Here is a 19,763-nt window from a genome sequence, read left to right as displayed (position 1 = left end):
AAATAAATAAATCTTAAAAAAATAAAATATAGTCTCTATTTTAATTTTTTCTATTTCTTAGGTATCCATTGTAATGGATCCTTTCATTTATGATTTTATTTATTTGAATCTTCTCCTTTTTTTCCTTAGTCAAGCTAAGGGTTTGTTGATTTTGTTTATTTTTTCAAACAAAACCAAGTCTTAGTTTTGTTGATTTTTCTATTCTCTATTTGACTTACTTTTCCTCTAATCTTTATTATTTCCTTCCTTCTTTTAACTTTGGGCTTTGCTCTTTCTCCAGTTCTTTGAATTATAAAGTTAGGTTGATTTATTTGAGATCTTTCTTCTTTTTTTAATGTAGGTGTTTATTGCTGTAAACTTCTTTCCTGTCCTGCAAGGTTTCTGCTGAGAAAACCACTGATAGGCTACTTTGGGCATGGCAAATTCCTTTCAAAATTCTCTTTTTGCCTTTTGATAATTTAATTATAATGTGTCTCATTGTAGACCTCTTTAGGAGCTTTTGGGCTTCATGAATCAAGATGTCAACCCCCAACCAATTTGGGGAATTCTCTGCCATTATTTCTTTACATAAGCTTTCTGTCTCTTTCTTCTTTTTCTGGAACTCCCATAATGTGTATCATTTCTTTTGATGATTTCAATTAAGTCCTGTATGCTTTCTTCACTCCTTTTTATTCTTTTCTCTTTTTGTTCCTCTAACTGGATAATTTCAAATGACCTCTTTTTGAGTTTGTTGATTCTTTTTTCTACGTGATAAAATTGCTGCTAAGCTCTGTATTGAATTTTTCAGTTCAGTCATTGCATTCTTTAGCTCCAGAATTTTTTTTAATGGTTTCTATTTCTTTATTAAACCTTCTCATTTTGTTCATGTATTGTTTTCCTGATTTCATTTAGTTATCTACCTATGTTCTCTTATAGCTGATTGAGTTCTTTAAGATGATTATTTTTTTAAAGATTTATTTATTTATTTGAGAGAGAGAGAGAGTGCTCAAGCACGGGGAGGGTCAGGAGAGGGAGAGAAATCCTCAAGCAAACTCCCCACTGAGCATGGAGCCTGATACGGGGCTCGATCCCATGACCCCGAGATCATGACCTGGACTGAAATCAAGAATCAGATGCTTAATGGACTGAGCCACCTAGGCACCCCTAAAATGAATATTTTTAATTCTTTGTGAAGTAGTTCATGGATCTCCATTTCTTCAGGGTCAGTTACTAGAACTTTATTAGTTTCCTTTTGGTGGTCATGTTTGCCTGATTCTTTATAATTTTAGCCTTGCATTGGTGTCTATACATTTGAAGAAGCAGAAACCTCTTCCAGTCTTTACAGACTGGTTTTGCCAGGTAAAGACCTTCTCCTATGACAAAACTGATGGGACTGCCTCTAGGTTGTAGTCAAATTAGGTTAGAGCTGGGTTATAAGGCTGATTTTAGGGTGTGCAGTTGGGTCCACAGTCAGTCAGTTTGTATATTCCATGCTGGAAACACAATATCAAGCAGCTTTTTTTAAATAAAAGATTTTATTTATTTGAGAGAGAGAGAGTGAGAGAGCATGAGTGGGGGGAAGAGGCAGAGGGAGAGAGAGAAGCTGACTCCCACTGAATGGGGAGCCCCATGCAGGGCTTGATCCCAGGAGCTAGAGATCTCATGACCTGAGCTGAAGGCAGACGCTTAACCGACTGAGCCACTCAGGTGCCCCTCAGGCAGCTTTTTAGTGACTATAAGGGCTGTAGATTTTCAGCCTGGAAATGATACAACCCATCCTGAAAGTAGACATACAAAAACTAAACTACATTCATATAGGGGTGGAAGCCAGATAAAATCTATCTGAAGATGTTCAAAGAGCTCTTGAAGCTTTGGTTCTTGGTTATGTGCATCTTTACAGTTTTTCTAGGATTATGTTATTGACAGGTGACATACGAACTAGAAATAACCTCAGGTCTCTTTTAAAAAAAATTGAGGTTAATTATGCACAACATAAAATTTAGCACCCTAATCATTTTTAGGTGTACAGTTCAATAGTATTAAGTATATTCACATTATGTGTAACCAATATCCAGAACTTTTTCATCTTGCCAAATGGAAAGCCTATACCCTTTAAACAACCCAAATCCCCATTTCCTCCCCTCCCGAGCCCCTGGAGACCACCTTTCTACTTTCTGTTTTATGAGTTTGATTATTCTAGATACCCCATATAAGTAAAGTCATACAGTATTTGTCTTTTGTGACTAGCTTATTTCACTTAGCATAATGTCCTCAGTATTTATCCATGTTGTAGCATGTGTCAGAATTTCATTCCTTTTTTAGGCTAAATAATATTTCATTGTGTGCATCTACCATATTTTGTTTACGCATTCATCCTTCTGTGGACATTTGGGTTGCCCCCACTTTTTGGCTATTTTGAATAATGCTGCTATCAGTATGGCTGTACAAATACAAAAAAGACCCTGTTTTCAATTCTTTTGGTTATATACCCAGAAGTAGAATTGCTGAATCATACGGTAGTTCTATTTTAATTTTTTGAGGAACTGCCATGCTATTTTCCATAATGGCTGCACCATTTTACATTATGACCAATAGTGCACAACGGTTCCAATTTTTCCACATCCTTGCCAATATTTGTTTTTTTTTTCTCTTTCTTTTTTAAAATATAACAATCATCCTAATGGGTGTGAGGTGACATTTCATTGTAATTTTGATTTGCATTTCCCTAATGATTAGTGATGCTGAGCATCTTTTCACATACTTGTTGGCCATTTATAGATTTTATTTGGAAAAATGTCTATTCAAGTCTTTTGCCCATTTAAAAATCAGGTTATTTAATTTTTGCTGTTGAGTTGTGGGAGTTCTTTATTATTCTGAATATTAACCTCATATAAGATATGTAAATCTTTTGCAATATTTTCTCTCATTCCATAGGTTACCTTTTCACTCTATGATTGTGTCTTGATGCATAGATGTTTTAAATTTTGATGTAGTCCAATTTGTCTATTTTACTTTTGTTGCCTGTGCTTTTGGTCTCATATCCAAGAAATCATTACTACATCCAGTGTCATGAAATTTTCCCCTTATGTTTTAAGCTACTAGTTTTATAGTTTTAGATCTTATGTTTAGGTCTTTGATCCATTTTGAGTTAATTTTTGTATATGGTATAAGGTAAGGTCCAACTTCATTCTTTTACATGTAGATGTCCAGTTTTCCCAACAAAGTTTGTTGAGAAGACTGTCCTTTCTCCATTGAATAGTCTTGGCACCCTTGGTAAAAATCATTATACCATTTCTGCAAGGGTATTCATCCTTTCTGATGGCTGAGTAATATTCCATTGTATATTTGAACTATATCTTCTTTATCCATTCATCTGTTGAAGGGCATCTCGGCTTCTTCCACAGTTTGGCTATTGTGGACATTGCTGTTAGGAACATTGGGGTGCATGTGCCCCTTCTTTTCACTACTCTGTATCTTTAGTAAATACCTACTAGTGCAGTTGCTGGATCATAGGGTAGCTCTATTCTTAATGTCTTGAGGAATCTCCATACTGTTTTCCAGAGTGGCTGTACCAGCTTGCATTCCCACCAACAGTGTAAGAGGGTTCCCCTTTCTCCAAATCCTCACCAACATTTGTTGTTTCCTGCCTTGTTAATTTTTGCCATTCTAACTGGTATAAGGTGGTATCTCATTGTGGTTTGATTTGTATTTCCCTGATGGCTAGTGATGTGGGGCATTTTTTCATGTGTCTGTTAGCCATTTGTATGTCTTCTTTGGAGAAATGTCTGTTCATGTTTTCTGCCCATTTCTTGACTGGATTATTTGTTTTTTTGGGTGTTGAGTTTGATAAGTTCTTTATAGATCTTGGATACCAGCCCTTTATCTGTTTTGTCATTTGCAAATATCTTCTCCCATTCCATGAGTTGCCTTTTACTTTTGTTCACTGTTTCCTTTGCTGTGCAGAAGATTTTTTATCTTGATGAAGTCCCAATAGTTCATTTTTGTTTTTGTTTCCCTTGCCTTTAGAAATGTGTCTTGAAAGAGGTTGCTGTGGCCGATGTCGAAGAGGCTACTGCCTATGTTTTCCTCTAGCATTTTGATGGATTCCTGTCTCACATTTAGGTCTTTCATCCATTTTGACTTTATCTTTGTGTATGGTATAAGAGAACGGTCCAGTTTCATTCTTCTGCATGTGGCTGTCCAATTTTCCCAGCACCATTTATTGAAGAGACTGTCTTTTTCCCATTGGATATTCTTTCCTGCTTTGTCAAAGATTAGTTTACCATATAGTTGTGGATCCATTTCTGGGTTTTCTGTTTTGTTCCATTGATCTATGTGTCTGTTTTTGTGCCAACACCATACTGTCTTGATGATTACAGCTTTGTAATTTATTTATTTATTTTAGAGAGAGAGAGAGAGAGCATGAGTGGAGGGGCAGAGGGAGAGGGGGAGAATCCTGAGCAGACTCTGCACTGAGCATGGAGCCCCTGGAGGGGCTCTATCTCACATCCCTGAGACTATGACCTGAGCCAAAATCGAAAGTTGGTCAGTCACTTAGCCGACTGAGCCACCAAGGCACCACTTTTTTAGAACAGTTTTATGTTTACAGAAAACTGAGCACATAGCACAGTGTCCATATACCACAACTCTCTCACGCAGTTTCTCCTATTATTAACATCCTGCATTACTATGGTACGCTATTACAATTAATAAACCAACACCGATACATTATAATTAACTAAAGTCCATAGTTTACATTAAGGTTCACCCTGTGTTGTACAGTTCTATGAGTTTTGACAAATGCATAATGTCATGTATCCATGTAATAGCATATAGAATAGTTTCACCACCCTATAAACCCCTTGTGTTCCACCTATTCACCCCTCTCCCTCTGAACCTTGGCAACCACTCATCTTTTTACTGTCTCTATAGTTTTGCCTTTTTTGAATGTTACATAGCTGGATCCACATAGTATGTAGTCTTTTCAGATGGTTTCTTTCAATTAGCAATATGCATTTAAAGTTCCTCAATGTCTTTTCATGGCTTGTTAGCTCCTTTCTTATTTTTTTAACAGTAAATACTATTCCATTGTATGCATATATCACAGTTTGTTTACCTATCTGCCTGTTGAAGGACATCTTAGTTGCTTCCAGTTTCTGGAACAATGTTTTTTTTTGGTGGTTCTCATCAAGTTTAATTAAAATCTCAAGGGTTTGTCTAGATTGCTTATGCACAAATAGACACAAGACCTTTTTGTAGTTGGAGATGGCTAAAGAAAGAGGCTGTTGAATGGCCTTCCTCAGGTTACAAAGCCCTGTTCACATATGTGTTCCCCAGGTGAAGTTTTCTAACTGAGGACATAGTCAATTCATAAAGAGGTGTTTCAATCTCAGAAAAATTTGGCACCCATTGTTTGCAATATCCAGTTAAAATAAAAAATACTCTCAATTGTTCTTTGTGAGAGATCTAGGATATATTTGGGTGGTCTTTAGTCTAACAGGAGAGAATGTTTTTCCTTCTTAAGATAGGTCATATTCTAACTAAAGGATTGTACTTGGGCAAAATTATAACTTATCTTTTCAAACTTTGTTTCTTTTTTTCTAAGGCTGGGGGCAAGTAGATGGAATCCTTTTACAGGCTTCCTTGTTCTCTGAACAAAGTAGGAGATTATCCACACATTGTATTGGTACTAAATCACAAGGGAGATTAGATCTTTTAAGTCTTGATTGAGGATCTGGGAAAAACAGGAGGGGGCTCTAGTGAACTCCTGGGACATGATCATCCAGGTAGATTTTTGTCCTCTACAGGTGAAGGCAAGAAGATATTGATTGTTTTGATCTAGAAGCATACTAAAAAAAGGCAAAGATCCACTAGAGTGAAGCAAGTGGCTTCAGCTGGAATTGATGATAGGATGGCACTTGGGTTAATTTCTACAAAGAAGTAAGGTATACTTATTTTGTTGATGGCCTTGAGGTCTTGAACAAATTTATATACTTGTCTGTTTGGTTTCTTTTCTAGTGGGATGAGTGTTATGAAAGGCAGGGTATGAGAAGACCTTTGTATATGAGGCCTTCACCAATAGGTTTAGCTTCTTCCTTTGACTTCAAGAGATATTGGGGAAGTTTGAGTAATGGTTTGGTAGAATGTAGCTGAAGTTAATAGATGCTGCTCCCACTACTTTTCCTATATCAATAGAATTTCTAGCCCATAGAGGGTCAGGTTGGGTGTCAAGGTCTTTATTTGGGGTCTGTATTAAATATGGAGAATGCAAAGGTATATTCAGAAAAGACACAATTGGTTATGAATAGAGGAGTCCTCTGAAACCTCAAGAAATAGTTTCTTAGGTGTGCTTTCTATATAATGGGTCTATGTGCAAAGTAAGTCTCTCCCTATTAAATTTACGGGTGTGTTATCATAGAACAGGAAAAAATGTTTCCAATCAAGGGCTCAAGGGTTACAGTTAAAGACTCAGGATGAAGGGAAAATCTGTGAGTTATTTGAAATAATGACCACCTGTGTGGTTTCTTTTCTCCAAGGAAGGGGCTGAGCAAAAGTGGCAGGGTTTAGATATAGAAACAGTAGCACTTGTATTGGTTTGTACTGGATATGTTTCAGGTATGGTTTTTAGGAGACTTTGCCCAACTTTTCAGGCTTGTTTTTAGACCCTCAGGTTTATTGTGGTAAGAGAGATCCTATAGGTCCTTTTCTGGGTGAGTCTAATCTGCTTTGCCATCTAGGAGTTAGCATCTGCATTTCTGACCAATATGTGTATGAATGGTATAAGTCAGGTAATTATAGGTCATATGCACCCAAAAGAATTCTAAATTCTTCTATGAATATTTGCTGTTCCTGTCTGAATTTAGGGAAATCCTTACTAATAGCTTTTAATTCAGTTATGGGGGATGGATCTCTAGAAGCAACTGGCATTTTTGGTTATTGGGAGAGTTGTTGGGGAAAGGTGGGGCCTGAACAGGGGAATTGGAGGGAGGAGTCAACAGAAGTGCAGAAGGAGAGAGATTGGCAGGATAAGGGGAAGAAAGAGATCTGGAAGAGGTCCTAGGCAACTGGAGGACAAGGACAGGAGATTTATTAGAGAAATGAATCTAGTTTGTGGTTTGTCAAATTGCTCATAAGCTTTGGCAAAGGAATTTTTTTTAAGATTTTATTTATTTATTTGACAGAGAGAGAGAGATAGCGAGAGAGGGAACACAAGCAGGGGGAGTGGGAGAGGGAGAAGCAGGCTTCCCACCGAGCAGGGAGCCTGATGCAGGGCTTGATCCCTGCACTCTGGGATCATGACCTGAGCCGAAGGCAGACGCTTAACGACTGAGTCACCCAGGCGCTCTGTGAAGGAATTTTTTAATGAAGCAACTGTTGATTCAGAGTTTTGTTTTGAGGTCTCTTTAAAACCAATAAAAAAAAATGCTGCCCATTGAATCTGGAAAATCTTATTCCCTTTCATTTCTAAGGTGCTTCTCAAATGAACAATTTTGTTCAAGTCAAATCACCCTTGCTGAAGTTATGTCAGAGAGAGAGGCATGAGACTTAGGATTGTAATGAGACTACATATAAGAAGCAGGCATTTTTTTCCTGGAAGAGAAGAGGAATTAGACTTAGATTACCCAATAAAGGTGGTCAATGGTGGGTAAAACATGATACTGGTACACCTTGTGTCTTAGGCCTCCATTCTGATGGTTGGCTGTCTCTGAATGCAGACCCAACAGTCTGTACCCCCTAACAGGCAGAGAACAAGAGAACACTCTTTCTGGATCAAAACTGAACTTTCAGGATGAAAAAAATTCAGGACAGAAGAACCTCATCTAGTTTTATTGGTTGCCCACAACAAAGTTTGTCCAAATGGTTTCCGGTCTGGTGAGAACTGCAAACTCACCAGACTGAGGTTAGCGCAAACAACAGGCTTATAGGACCTATTACAGTGTTCTACCCTGTGATTCTCTTTCTGTGACAACACATTTAGTCATCACAACACAAAATGGAAACATGGAAGAGAACAAAAGAGGAGAAAAGGAATGGCTTGATTCCACAGGGATGCCAAATAAATGAAAGTGGTAACAAAACCTGGTATCCAACTGAGAATAAATAACCAACGAACTCAATGTAGTGAGAGAGTTCAGACCTGCTGTTGACTTACCACATCAATACACACTTCATAAGCTGATTGTAGCAAGGCACAGGGTGCCTTCATGAGTACAGCACCTGGTTGAAGGCTGAGGTTTGGCAATGGGCAGTGCAGATTACATCTCACTGGGATCTCCAGGAAAATAGAAAATAAACAAAGGCTACTCAAATGAGAACAAGTAGAAGCTATTTATTCAGAGCTTGCAATAATAGCAAGGGAGTCAGCCCAATCACTTGCATTTGACAGAGACATTTAGGCAGGTAAGGGAGTGGGAAAGCTTTGTAGTGGAAAAAAGGAAGACTTAGGTATGTTTGGTTGGAGGTTGTTGGCATGATAGGGAAGCTGGGGCAGGCTAACTGGAAGCAGGGACTCCTAGGTAATTGGTTTGGTTCGTATACTTTGTATCTTAGATATAGCATATGTGGCTTTCTCTAGGTGGTCCTGAGTTGGAAGTGGGGGTGGAAAGTAGGGAAGCTGGCAGTTATTCACTAAGTCTGACTATTTAGGGCCAGTTACTAATGAAGTTATGGTTTTGTTTCTGGGCTGGGCGTTGCAAAAGTTGTGGATCAGAATTTTAGTGTCATATGTGGTCTGGCCATTGTTCATTTGTAATTTCAGTCTCTCAGATCCTATTATCCCCATGGCTACCAAGGGGTCCAGCTCTTTAACGGCATTTGCCATCACTGGCCAACCTTGGCTTATTGAGCTTCTCAATGATACTGGTGGCTCTCCTGTGCATTTCTTACTGCTTTGTTGCACAATGGTCCCTCTAGTCCCTCCCACACTCCCTAGTAGCTGATATATTATTCAGCCTTAGCTAGTATATCCACTGCTTGAACCTTTTGATCCATTATTCTACTGTCTGCCTCAGCATTTATGGTATTTTCACTTAACTTTGTGTGGGACATCCTTTTCTCCAAGCTTCCAAGAACCACTTGTCCAAATGTGAGCACTACCTTACAGGGTCCTTGCCAGGATTGTTCAATCATATATCATGAGAGAGTGCTTCTAAATTGATAGACTCTCCCTTCTCCAGGCTGACATCTAGCACCCTCAGTTCTATACTTGGCTCATGCTGGTATATGTTGAGTGAGTTCTCTAGCTCTTCCAGGGTATAGGCAGTCCACTTCCTTGTGTATAGGGCTAACACTTCCCTGACTGGATTATATTGTGTATAACTTTAGTTACTGGCCTGGTGGCAAAGAGAGGAGATGAAGGCAGATCTTGAGGTTGGTGCATGTTATCTTGCCAGGCAGAGGCTTCTGTATCATCTTTTTTTTTAAAGATTTTATTTATTTATTTGACAGAGAGATAGAGAGAGAACACAAGTAGGCAGAGGGAGAGGGAGAAGCAGGCTGCCTGCAGAGCAGGGAGCCCGATGCGGGACTCGATCCCAGGACCCTGGGATCATGACCTGAGCCGAAGGCAGCCGCTTAACCGACTGAGCCACCCAGGCGCCCGCTTCTGTATCATCTTAAAGCAAGGGAGCAGTGTCAACTTTTTACAGAGAGGAGTGGGCCACTTCTGAGGTTCAAGAGGATTGAGAGGGATCTAGGGATTCAAAATATTCATGTATATATATCTGGTTGTCTCCATTCAATGTCTCAGTGCTCAATTAAGCTGTGATCTCACCATTACAGACTTGCTTAGTTTGAGAATTCAATCTTTTATGGTACTCCACTATCTCTACAGTGAATCCTGGGTTGGATCTTTGGGGTCTCCCATTGACCCCTTGAGCTCCAGGAGGCTATTTGTATGCTGTCAAGGAAACGGTCTGAATCTGTTTTATTGGTAATTAATCACCCTCAGCCTTTCATTCTTTATCTTGAATGTACTGATCATCCCAGCAACAGCCATTCAATTCCATACTGCTTATAAATGTTACTTCTTATAATTACTCTGTCCCCCAAATTTCTCAGATGCCTGGGATATTGCCAATGCCAGTGTATTCCCTTCTACCAGTATGTCAATAAGTTCACCATTGGTTAAGATCTTATCTACTTTGCTGTAGCATGCCATGGGCTACTCATGCTCCATGATTCAGCTCTGAAATCCATTTTAGTGGCTCCTTCCTATGATAACTCCTGGTACTAGCTATATTAAATTGGTTTGAGAACACTGTAATGGAGATTTGCATGCAGGAATTTGGAGGACCAAAGAAAATATGACTGGGCAGATGGAGAACTTGAACTGGGATACAATTGCAACAAAAGCCTCGGCCAACCCATGGAGAGCTCTAGAATTGGGATAGACCTTCAGAGTTGTCTAGAACCAAGGGAACTGAGCCTGTGCATCCCCTAATTGAACAATCATTGGAGTGGACTTTCCATGGAGGATGAAGGTAATTCCTGGAGAGCAACTCAGCTGAGTTAGCTGCCAATACTCCCAGCAGCAGTCCTGCTGGAGTGGGGATAGGTACAGTCTGCTCCAGCATCACTACCGCATTGAAATTGGAAATTGGGCCATGTGTTATTGCTTGAGGATGAGAAATATGAGTTTTGTGTGGCAAATTATCTGAGCTCCATATGCTTGGCTCTGAGTTCTGGATCTTAGGGAGCCATTATGATGCACATACAAAATTCCAATATGGGGCAGAAAATGAATTACCATTCAAAATGTGTCCCCATGAAAAACTGAGAGCTTTTCCTCTATGGTCAGGAACAAGACAGGGATGTACACTCTCACCATTGTTATTTAACAGAGTACTGGAAGTCCTAGCCTCAGCAACCAGACAACAAAAAGAAATAGAAGGCATCCATACCAGCAAGGAAGAAGTCAAAATTTTACTATTCGCAGATGACATTATACTCTATGTAGAAAGCCTAAAGGACTCCACCAAAAAATTGCTAGACTGATACACAAATTCAACGAAGTCTCAGGCTACAAAATTAACACGCAGAAATCTGTTGCATTTCTATACACTGACAATAAAGATGCAGAAAGAGACATCAAGGACTTGATCCCATTTACAATTGCACCAAAACCCATTAAGACACCTGGGAATAAACCTAACCAAAGAGGTAAAAGATCTGTATGCTGAAAACGATAGGAAACTTATGAAAGAAATTGAAGAGGACATAAAGAAATGGAAAAACCTTCCATGCTCATGGACTGGAAGAGCAAAAATTGTTAAAATGCCTGTACTACCCAAAGCAATCTACACATTTAAAGCAATCCTTATCAAAATGCCACCAGCATTTTCTACAGAGCTAGAATGAAGAACTCTAAAATTTGTATGGAACTACAAAAGACCTCGAATAGCCAAAGCAGTCTTGAAAAATAAAAACAAAGCTGGAGGCATCGCAATTCTGAACTTCAAGCTATATTACAAAGCTGTAGTCATCAAGACAGTATGGTATGGGCACAAAAACAGACACATAGATCAATGGAACAAAACAGAAAACCCAGAAATGGATCCACAACTATATGGTAAACTAATCTTTGACAAAGCAGGAAAGAATATCCAATGGAAAAAAGACCGTCTCTTCAACAAATGGTGTTGGGAAAATTGGAAAACCCCATATGCAGAAGAATGAAACTGGGCCACTTTCTTACACCATACACAAAAATAAAGTCAAAATGGACGAAAGACCTAAATGTGAGACAGGAATCCATCAAAATCCTAGAGGAGGGGTGCCTGGGTGGCTCAGTTATTAAGTGTCTGCCTTCAGCTCAGGTCATGATCCCAGGGTCCTGGGATCGAGCCCCGCATCGGGCTCCCTGCTCAGCAGAGCCTGCTTCTCCCTCTCCCACTCCCCCTGCTTGTGTTCCCTCTCTTGCTGTGTCTCTCTCTGTCAAATAAATAAATAAAATCTTTGAAAAAAAAATCCTAGAGGAGAACACAGGCAGAACCTTTTTGACCTCGGCCATAGCAACTTCTTACTAGACACATCTCTGGAAGTAAGGGAAACAAAGGCAAAAAATGAACTACTGGGACTTCAAGATAATAAACTTCTGCACGGTGAAGGAAACAATCAACAAAACTACAAGGCAGCCTACAGAATGGAAGAAGATATTTGCAAATGACATATCTGATAAAGGGTTAGTATCCAAAAATCTTTAAAGACCTTATCAAACTCAACATCCAAAAAACAAATAATCCAGTTAAGAAATAGGCAGAAGACACGAATAGACATTTTTCCAAAGAAGACATCCAGATGGCTAATAGACACATGAAACAATGCTCCACATCACTCATCATCAGGGAAATACAAATCAAAACCACAATGGGCTACCACCTCACACCTGTCAGAATGGCTAAAATAAACAACACAGAAAACAACAGATGTTGGTTAGGATGCAGAGAAAGGGGAACCCTCTTACACTGTTGGTGGGAATGCAAACTGGTGCAGCCACTCCGGAAAACAGTGTGGAGGTTCCTCAAAAAGTTAAAAATAGAACTACCCTATGATCCAGCAATTGCACTACAAGGTATTTATCCAAAGGATACAAAAATACAGATTTGAAGGGATACATGCACCCCAATGTTTATAGAAGCATTATCAACAATAGCCAAATTATGGAAAGAGTCCAGATGTCCATTCACTATGAATGGATAAAGATGTGAGGAATATATATATATAAAGGAATATATATATATATATAAAGGAATATATATATATATAAAGGAATATATATATATATAAAGGAATATATATATATATAAAGGAATATATATATATAAAGGAATATATATATATAAAGGAATATATATATATATATAAAGGAATATATATATATATGTATATATATAAAGGAATATTACCCAGCCATCAAGAAGAATGAAATCCTGCCATCTGCAATGATGTGGATAGAGCTAGAGTGTATTATGCTAAGTGAAACAAGTCAGTCAGAGAAAGATAAATACCATATGATTTCACTCATATGGAGAATTTAGGAGGCAAAACTGATGAACATAGGGGAAAGGAAAAAAAAGAGAGAGGGAGGCAAACCATAGAGACTCCTAACTATAGGGAACAAACAGGGTTGCTGGAGGGGAGGTGGGTAGGGGATGGGCTGATGGGTATAAAAGAGGGTGAGTGTTGTGATGAGCCCTGGGTGTTGTACGTAAGTGATGATTCACTAAATTCTACTCCTGAAACCAATATTACACTATATGTTAACTAACTAGAATTTATTTATTAGTTTTAAAAAATTTTATTATATTATGTTAGTCACCGTACAATACATCATTAGTTTTTGATGTGGTGATCCACAATCCATTGTTTTCGTATAACACCCAGTGCTCCATGCAGTATGTGCCCTCCTTAATACCCATCACTGGGCTAACCAATCCCCCCTCCCCTCCTCCCCTCCTCCCCTCTAAAGCCCTGTTTGTTTCTCAGAGTCCATAGTCTCTCATGGTTCATCTCTCCCTCCAATTCCCCCCCTTCATTTTTCCCTTCCTTCTCCTAATGTCCTCCATGCTATTCCTTATGTTCCACAAATAAGTGAAACCGTATGATAATTGACTTTCTCTGCTTGACTTATTTCACTTAGCATAATCTCCTCCAGTCCCATCCATGTTGATGTAAAAGTTGGGTATTCATCCTTTCTGATGGCTGAGTAATATTCCATTGTATATATGGACCACATCTTCTTTATCCATTCATCTGTTGAAGGGCATCTTGGCTCTTTCCACAGTTTGGCTATTGCAGATGTTGCTGCTATGAACATTGGGGTGCATATGGCCCTTCTTTTCACTACATCTGTGTCTTTGGGGTAAATACCCAGTAGTGCAATTGCTGGGTCATAGGGTAGCTCTATTTTTAATTTTTTGAGGAACCTCCACACTGTTTTCCAAAGTGGCTGTACCAACTTGCATTCCCACCAACAGTGTAAGAGGGTTCCCCTTTCTCCACAACCTCTCCCAACATTTGTTATTTCTTTCCCTGTCCATTTTTGCCATAGAATTTATTTTTATTTATTTATTTTTTTAAAGATTTTATTTATTTGACAGAGAGAGACACAGTGAGAGGTGGAACACAAGCAGGGGGAGTGGGAGAGGGAGAAGCAGGCCTCCTGCTGAGCAGGGAGCCCCATGCGGGGCTCGATCCCAGGACCCTGGGATCATGACCTGAGCTGAAGGCAGATGCTTAACAACTGAGCCACCCAGGCGCCCCAGCTAACTAGAATTTGAATAAAAATTTGAAAAAGCAAATCAAATCAAAACAAACAGAAGAACCCGAAATGTGTCTCCAAAACAAGACTTCTTTACTCAGAAGGAAATCAATCTCAATAGCTGCCAAATAATTGGAGATTTTATGCCTGAGGAAATGGAATTATTGGGCTAATTGATACATAATTTAAAATAAGAATGCTTAGTTCTTCTAGAGATAAAGGAGGAGATTTCCATTAAATAAGAAAAGTTTATATGACATTGATTAAAAGTTGTGAAAGAAGGGCAGGTAGATATATTAAAAAACAAGCAATTGGAAGTCTTGAAAAGGAAAAATGCAGTATTTGAAATGTACACTGTCTTATAAAGAACATAAACAGAATTTTGAAAAAAGAAAAGGACAGAATCAGTGAATTGTAAGACAGAAAGTGGGTTATCATAAAGGCCACAAAAACAGAATATAGATACTAAGAGATGCAAGGTTAAGAGTATTGATTAAGCAGCATCACCCTTTATCTATTGGAAGTTACAGATATTGGAGAGGGATTCAGTGGTCCAAGAGATACTCATTCTGAGATTTTTTTTTTTAAAGTTAATTCTTCAGATTTAAAAAGCTCATTGAGTTGCAGCAAGCAAAATTTCTCCCCCTAAACACATCACGTTGACACTGTAGAATATCAAGGTCAAGAAAAATAGTAAATTGTAAACAGAACCTCTGCAAAGGAATGGCAATACAAATGACAGAAGGCTTCTCAACTGTGACAATAAATGGCAAGGCAAATGATAGAGTAATATCTCTTTTTCTTTTAAGATTTTATGTATTTGACACAGACAGCACAGCAGGGGGAGCGGCAGACAGAGGGAGAAGCAGGCTCCCCGCCGAGCAGGGACCCCAATGTGGGGCTCGGTCCCCAGGACCCTGGGATCATGACCTGAGCTGAAGGCAGACGCTTAACCGACTGAGCCACCCAGGCGGCCCTAGAGCAATATCTTTAAAGTAGTGAGAAAGTATAGGCATTATTTTATTTTATTTTATTTTATTTTATTTTAAAGTAGGCTTCATTCCCAGTGTGGAACCCATCAGGGCATGGAGCTAAACATGGGACTTAAACTCACAACCCTGAGATCAAGACCCAAGATGAGATCAAGACCCAAGATGAGATCAAGAGTTGGTCGCCCAACTGACTAAGTCACCCAGGTGCCCCTAATTATTTTAGAATTCCATCTCTCACTAGAATATTACACAGGTTTGAGGGTGTAACTGAAATATTTGCAGACATGCAAAACTAAGATTTACACACAGGCCACAGCTGAAAGAATTTTAAAGAGCATACCTTGGTAAGAAGAAAAACGAGGATGGAATGAAGGAGTGGAATGCAAGAACGGAAGGTGAGCAAAGACACTGGCAAAGTATGTTGGCAAATCTAAATAATAATAATAATGTTCAACAGAAAAAATGAGTATCTTGTTGACATTAGCTTTATCATGAATAATTTATTTTGTTATAAATATAAGGCAAACCTGGCAAAATATATTTTAAAATTAGAAGTTGTTTATATATGGTTGTTTGTAAAAACAAAACAAAACTAAAAACAAGGAAAAGGAACCGAAGGTAGAATTAGAATTGTATCAAATAATGTGGAATAGCAGAAAGGCAAAGATATTACCTTTTTAGGAGGTGCACATCATCACATTAATAGATTAAATAAGGAAGTACAAAAGTCATCTATGCATACAGAAAAGTTTGTGTTAAAATTTAACATTAAAAACCCTTAAGGTGACCCAGCAGTTACTGTCTTTCCCTTTCTACTTTCTCTTCTCAAGTCCTCAGGAGGGCATCCAATTTTTAAGATCCCTGAAGCCTCAAGCCTGGTCCCATTTGCTCTGTTGGCAGGTTTCTGTATGTACCCAGTGACCCAAAGGTTCCATGCAGCTATTTTATGTAAACACACAATTAACTGTCAACATTTATAATAATTTGAGAAAGTCTTTGTAGTCAGTCAAAATAGACAAAACAGAAGTCCAAGATTTTTCATGATTAGAAAGACTCAAAACTAACTTCTTCAATAGGATAAGGGCTATCTACCAACCATGCACACACACACACACACACACAAATCAAGGACACAAACTGAGGGTTACAGAAGGGAGGGGGTTAGGAGGATGGGGTGACCGGGTGATGGGTATTAAGGAGAGCACGTGTTGGGATGAACACTGGGTGTTTTATGCAACTAATGAATCATTGACATTACAACAAAAACTTATGATGTACTATATGTTGGCTAACTGAACATAATGAAAAATAAAAAAATGAAAATAAACTTAGATCAAGGAAAAATAAAATGTAAGAGGCTTGTCAAAAAAAGACAATATTCCCATTATTTTGGACATATTGCATTTATTAGTTAAGCAAGATAATCTACAGACAAGCCATTAAATAAATTAAATAATTTTTCTGGATACCAGAACAACATAACAAATTATTTCTATATGCCAGTTACAATGTACAAAATATATTCAGGATCTTAGAACTATCAAAACACAGAGTCTTTAGAATTATAAACTTTTCCAGCACTGGAGAATTATAGTAAAAATATATTGGAAGAAAATGATGCAAAAGAGTTGGTTCTTTTGGGAAAGATCCCCCAACCAAGCAATATAGTTAAAACATTTGATAACCTTCTCATTAAAAAAAGGAGGGCACATGATCATCGCTCCTCATTCTACGTTTGTTTTGTATCCAACAAACATTTGTCCACATACACCTATTTGTTAGATTCCCCAAAAGCATCTACAGCCCCCCAAAAGTCAAAATGGCAAGGTTGTCATAAACTAGCACGGACACTGGGGGCAAAACCCATTAAGAAAAAAATTTTTTTTTAGTAATTACTGTAATTTTGGAGGAAGAGGTGCAGTGGTAGGGTGCTGGGGAAAGGATGGGTTTTTAGAAAAAAGTGCAAAACTAGGGAGAATGGAGCTACTTAAGCATAACCTTATAGAGAAAATAACCTGAGCAGCATCTCGGATTTCTGGAAGTACGCTGTATTTCCAGCAGCATTTCGTTGCTGAGGTGATTTCCTTTCGGATGTTTCGGTTCGCCATTGATCCAAAATTTTGCAATGCAGCTTGCATCAAAGGAGCATCTGTCCGTTTTTCGTGCTTGGTGATTCTTGCAGGTCGTGCAATGTACACACAGCGGCTCTTCGAAGACCGTCTTAAGGTGCCCACTGGGTGGCAAGGGATTGTGGGAGCAGTTCATTCCTGGAATAGGCGTCTCCGGGCCTTGCGGGAGGCACCCGGGGGGCGCTGGGGGCGCACGTGGGGACCTGGACTCGGAGAGGGAGGTAGAGGTTGGAGTGGCGAGTTGGGGAAGGGCTCCAGAAGGTGGGCGTCCAGGTTGAAGTAGCGGAGAGGAGAGCGTCTCTTTGGACTGGGGGTGGGGGCCCAAGGCCAGGGATCTGGTACGGGGCCCTGCGGGTGCGGGCTGGCCACCCTTCCAGCGCAGGGGCGGAGCCCAGGGACGGAGCCCGTAGCAGGGTCCATCCGAGGCGGCAGGAACTCGGGGTCCGCGTCTGCCTCGTAGGCCTCTTCTTGGGCGGCCATCTCTGGGACAGGAGCGCAGAAGAATCCCTGCTCGACGGCGACTTGGTGCCCGGGCGCGTTCAGGAAAGCGGCCTGTTGCAGGCCGGCAGGCGAGTGGCCCTGCCCTCCCGAGCGCAGGAGAGCCTCGGGGACCAGCACGAGGGTGAGCTCTCCGAGGGTCACTTGCAGGGCCGACGTTGGCTCGGGCTCGAGCACCAGGTCGACGTCGTCCAGGAGCAGCTGCAGGGCACAGCCGGAGGCCAGGACCACCACGGAGGTGAGTGCGCCGGCGGCCGGGGACCCCGCCAGGCCTTCCAGGCCCGCAGGCTCCTCGGCTCGGCGGCGCTTGGCAGGGCGGGATCCTCCGGGCGGCGGTCCCCAGCAGGGCTCAGGGTAGGCGCTGGGGCTGCGGGGCTGGCTGCCCATCACCTGGACGGCGCTGCGGGCGGCGCTCCCGGGGCCTGTTGGAGGGTGTGAGGGCCTGGGTCCTGCACGCAGTGACAGCTCTCGACGACAGGTGAGGCGGCCGGGGGCGGCGGGGCGCGGCGCCGGGCGACGCAGAGAGTGCCTGGAGTTCTGGGGGCGCCTCCTGGGAGGCCGGCAGTCCTGGGGTTCTGGTGGCGCAGCAAGGGCGCAGGGCTCAGCCTCGGGCGTTCGAATCCCTGGTTTCTCACACTGACCGATCTGCGCGGATCTTTCAAGTGGCGCCGGCGGAACCAAAGTCGCAAAATGTCACGCTAGGCTCCGCCCCTTCCGAGGCTCCGCCCCGTAGAGATCGCGGTATCTGTGCAGGCCAATAGCCGAGGCCGTGGTTAAGGAAATACTTTTATGGGCCTCTAGGAGGCAGAGCAGTGGTGCCGCTCTAGGGCTTGGCTTCCAGGGTCAAGATCTCGACCTTCCTTGAGCTCGCCTCAGATGAGGAGGACCTTAATCGGAAAAGTTGATTGTGTTTCAATTCCCGCCAGTGGAAAGCTGCACCAGGACAGGGAGATGTAAGGCCCGCCTCATCTGGAGCCCCGCCCCGGAAATGACCTGTGCTTTTCTTTCAGTTGAATAGTGGGAAGAGTTTTTGGACCATATCCTTAGGCCTCTTCGGAAGTTGTAAACCACTGTTAGAACATTGCAGAGGTGTTTAGGGGGAAATGAGATTAGGGTTGAGTGCGTTAATAGCTGGCCCCGCAAGATCAATTTATTACCATACTATATACATATCTGTTTCGTACTGTAGTAATTATTATACTACCATCATCAGTAGTAAGAGTTTATTTAGTTTGACCTAAAATACAACCACTAAGTATATCTATTTTAACCCAGTTGACAGATGATGAAGATGTCATGCAGAGGGTTAATCGGTTTGCTCAGAAGCCAGGAACTAGCAGAACTGGGTCTGACACTACAAGGCCCACTTAAGAAGATGCAGCGTCAGCGCCTTGACCTGAGTGTCAGGTTAAAGGTGCTTTGGCATGGTGTATTGTGGCAGCCAAAGGAAGGTGTGGCTCAACTCATTACCTAGTGTTAATAGGAAGAAACACCCAAGACTGATTTTGGAATAAGTAATACTCCTAATATGGTTACAGAGGACAACAAAACATTTCCTTCCACCCCTGTTTTTAACCACGTGATTGCTCACTTTATACCTTTTTATGAAATAGCATATTTATATTTTCGTTTTTAGGGCTGCATAGCATTCCTTTGTATGGAATTACATTTAAACCAGACCTCTCTTAATAGACATTTAAGCTAGTGGTCTGTGACTTGGCGGCATTGCCATTCCCTGGAAAATTTGTGGAAAATGCAGATGCTTTCCTCCATCCCAGAATCACTGAATCAGAATTCCTGGAGCATGAGGCCTAGGAATTCTCCGTGAGCACCTCCAAAAAATTTTGTTTTACACTGAAGTTTAAGATCACTGAGTTTGTTTTCATTAGCGGCTGAGAGGTTCCG

The 19,763-nt window shown here is 40.7% G+C and overlaps 1 protein-coding gene across 1 annotated transcript; it reads right to left on the bottom strand.

Annotated features, from left to right (window-relative positions):
- Positions 1–17,492: 17,492 nt before the first annotated feature.
- Positions 17,493–18,245, bottom strand: LOC118528467 (proline-rich protein 23B-like). The gene has a single exon (XM_036080881.2). The coding sequence runs from the start codon at positions 18,243–18,245 to the stop codon at positions 17,493–17,495; it is 753 nt and encodes a 250-aa protein (XP_035936774.1).
- Between the last annotated feature and the right edge of the window lie 1,518 nt (positions 18,246–19,763).

The sequence above is a fragment of the Halichoerus grypus genome, chromosome 1 (genome assembly GCF_964656455.1).
Source record: "Halichoerus grypus chromosome 1, mHalGry1.hap1.1, whole genome shotgun sequence".
Classification (NCBI taxonomy): Eukaryota; Metazoa; Chordata; class Mammalia; order Carnivora; family Phocidae; genus Halichoerus; species Halichoerus grypus.
The sequence above is the reverse complement of the archived record's forward strand: the minus strand, read 5'-3'. Positions and strand labels throughout refer to the sequence as shown.

Bases quoted from the DNA above. Each gene is read 5' to 3' on its own strand.
- LOC118528467 (XM_036080881.2), bottom strand. From the start codon at position 18,245: ATGGGCAGCCAGCCCCGCAGCCCCAGCGCCTACCCTGAGCCCTGCTGG.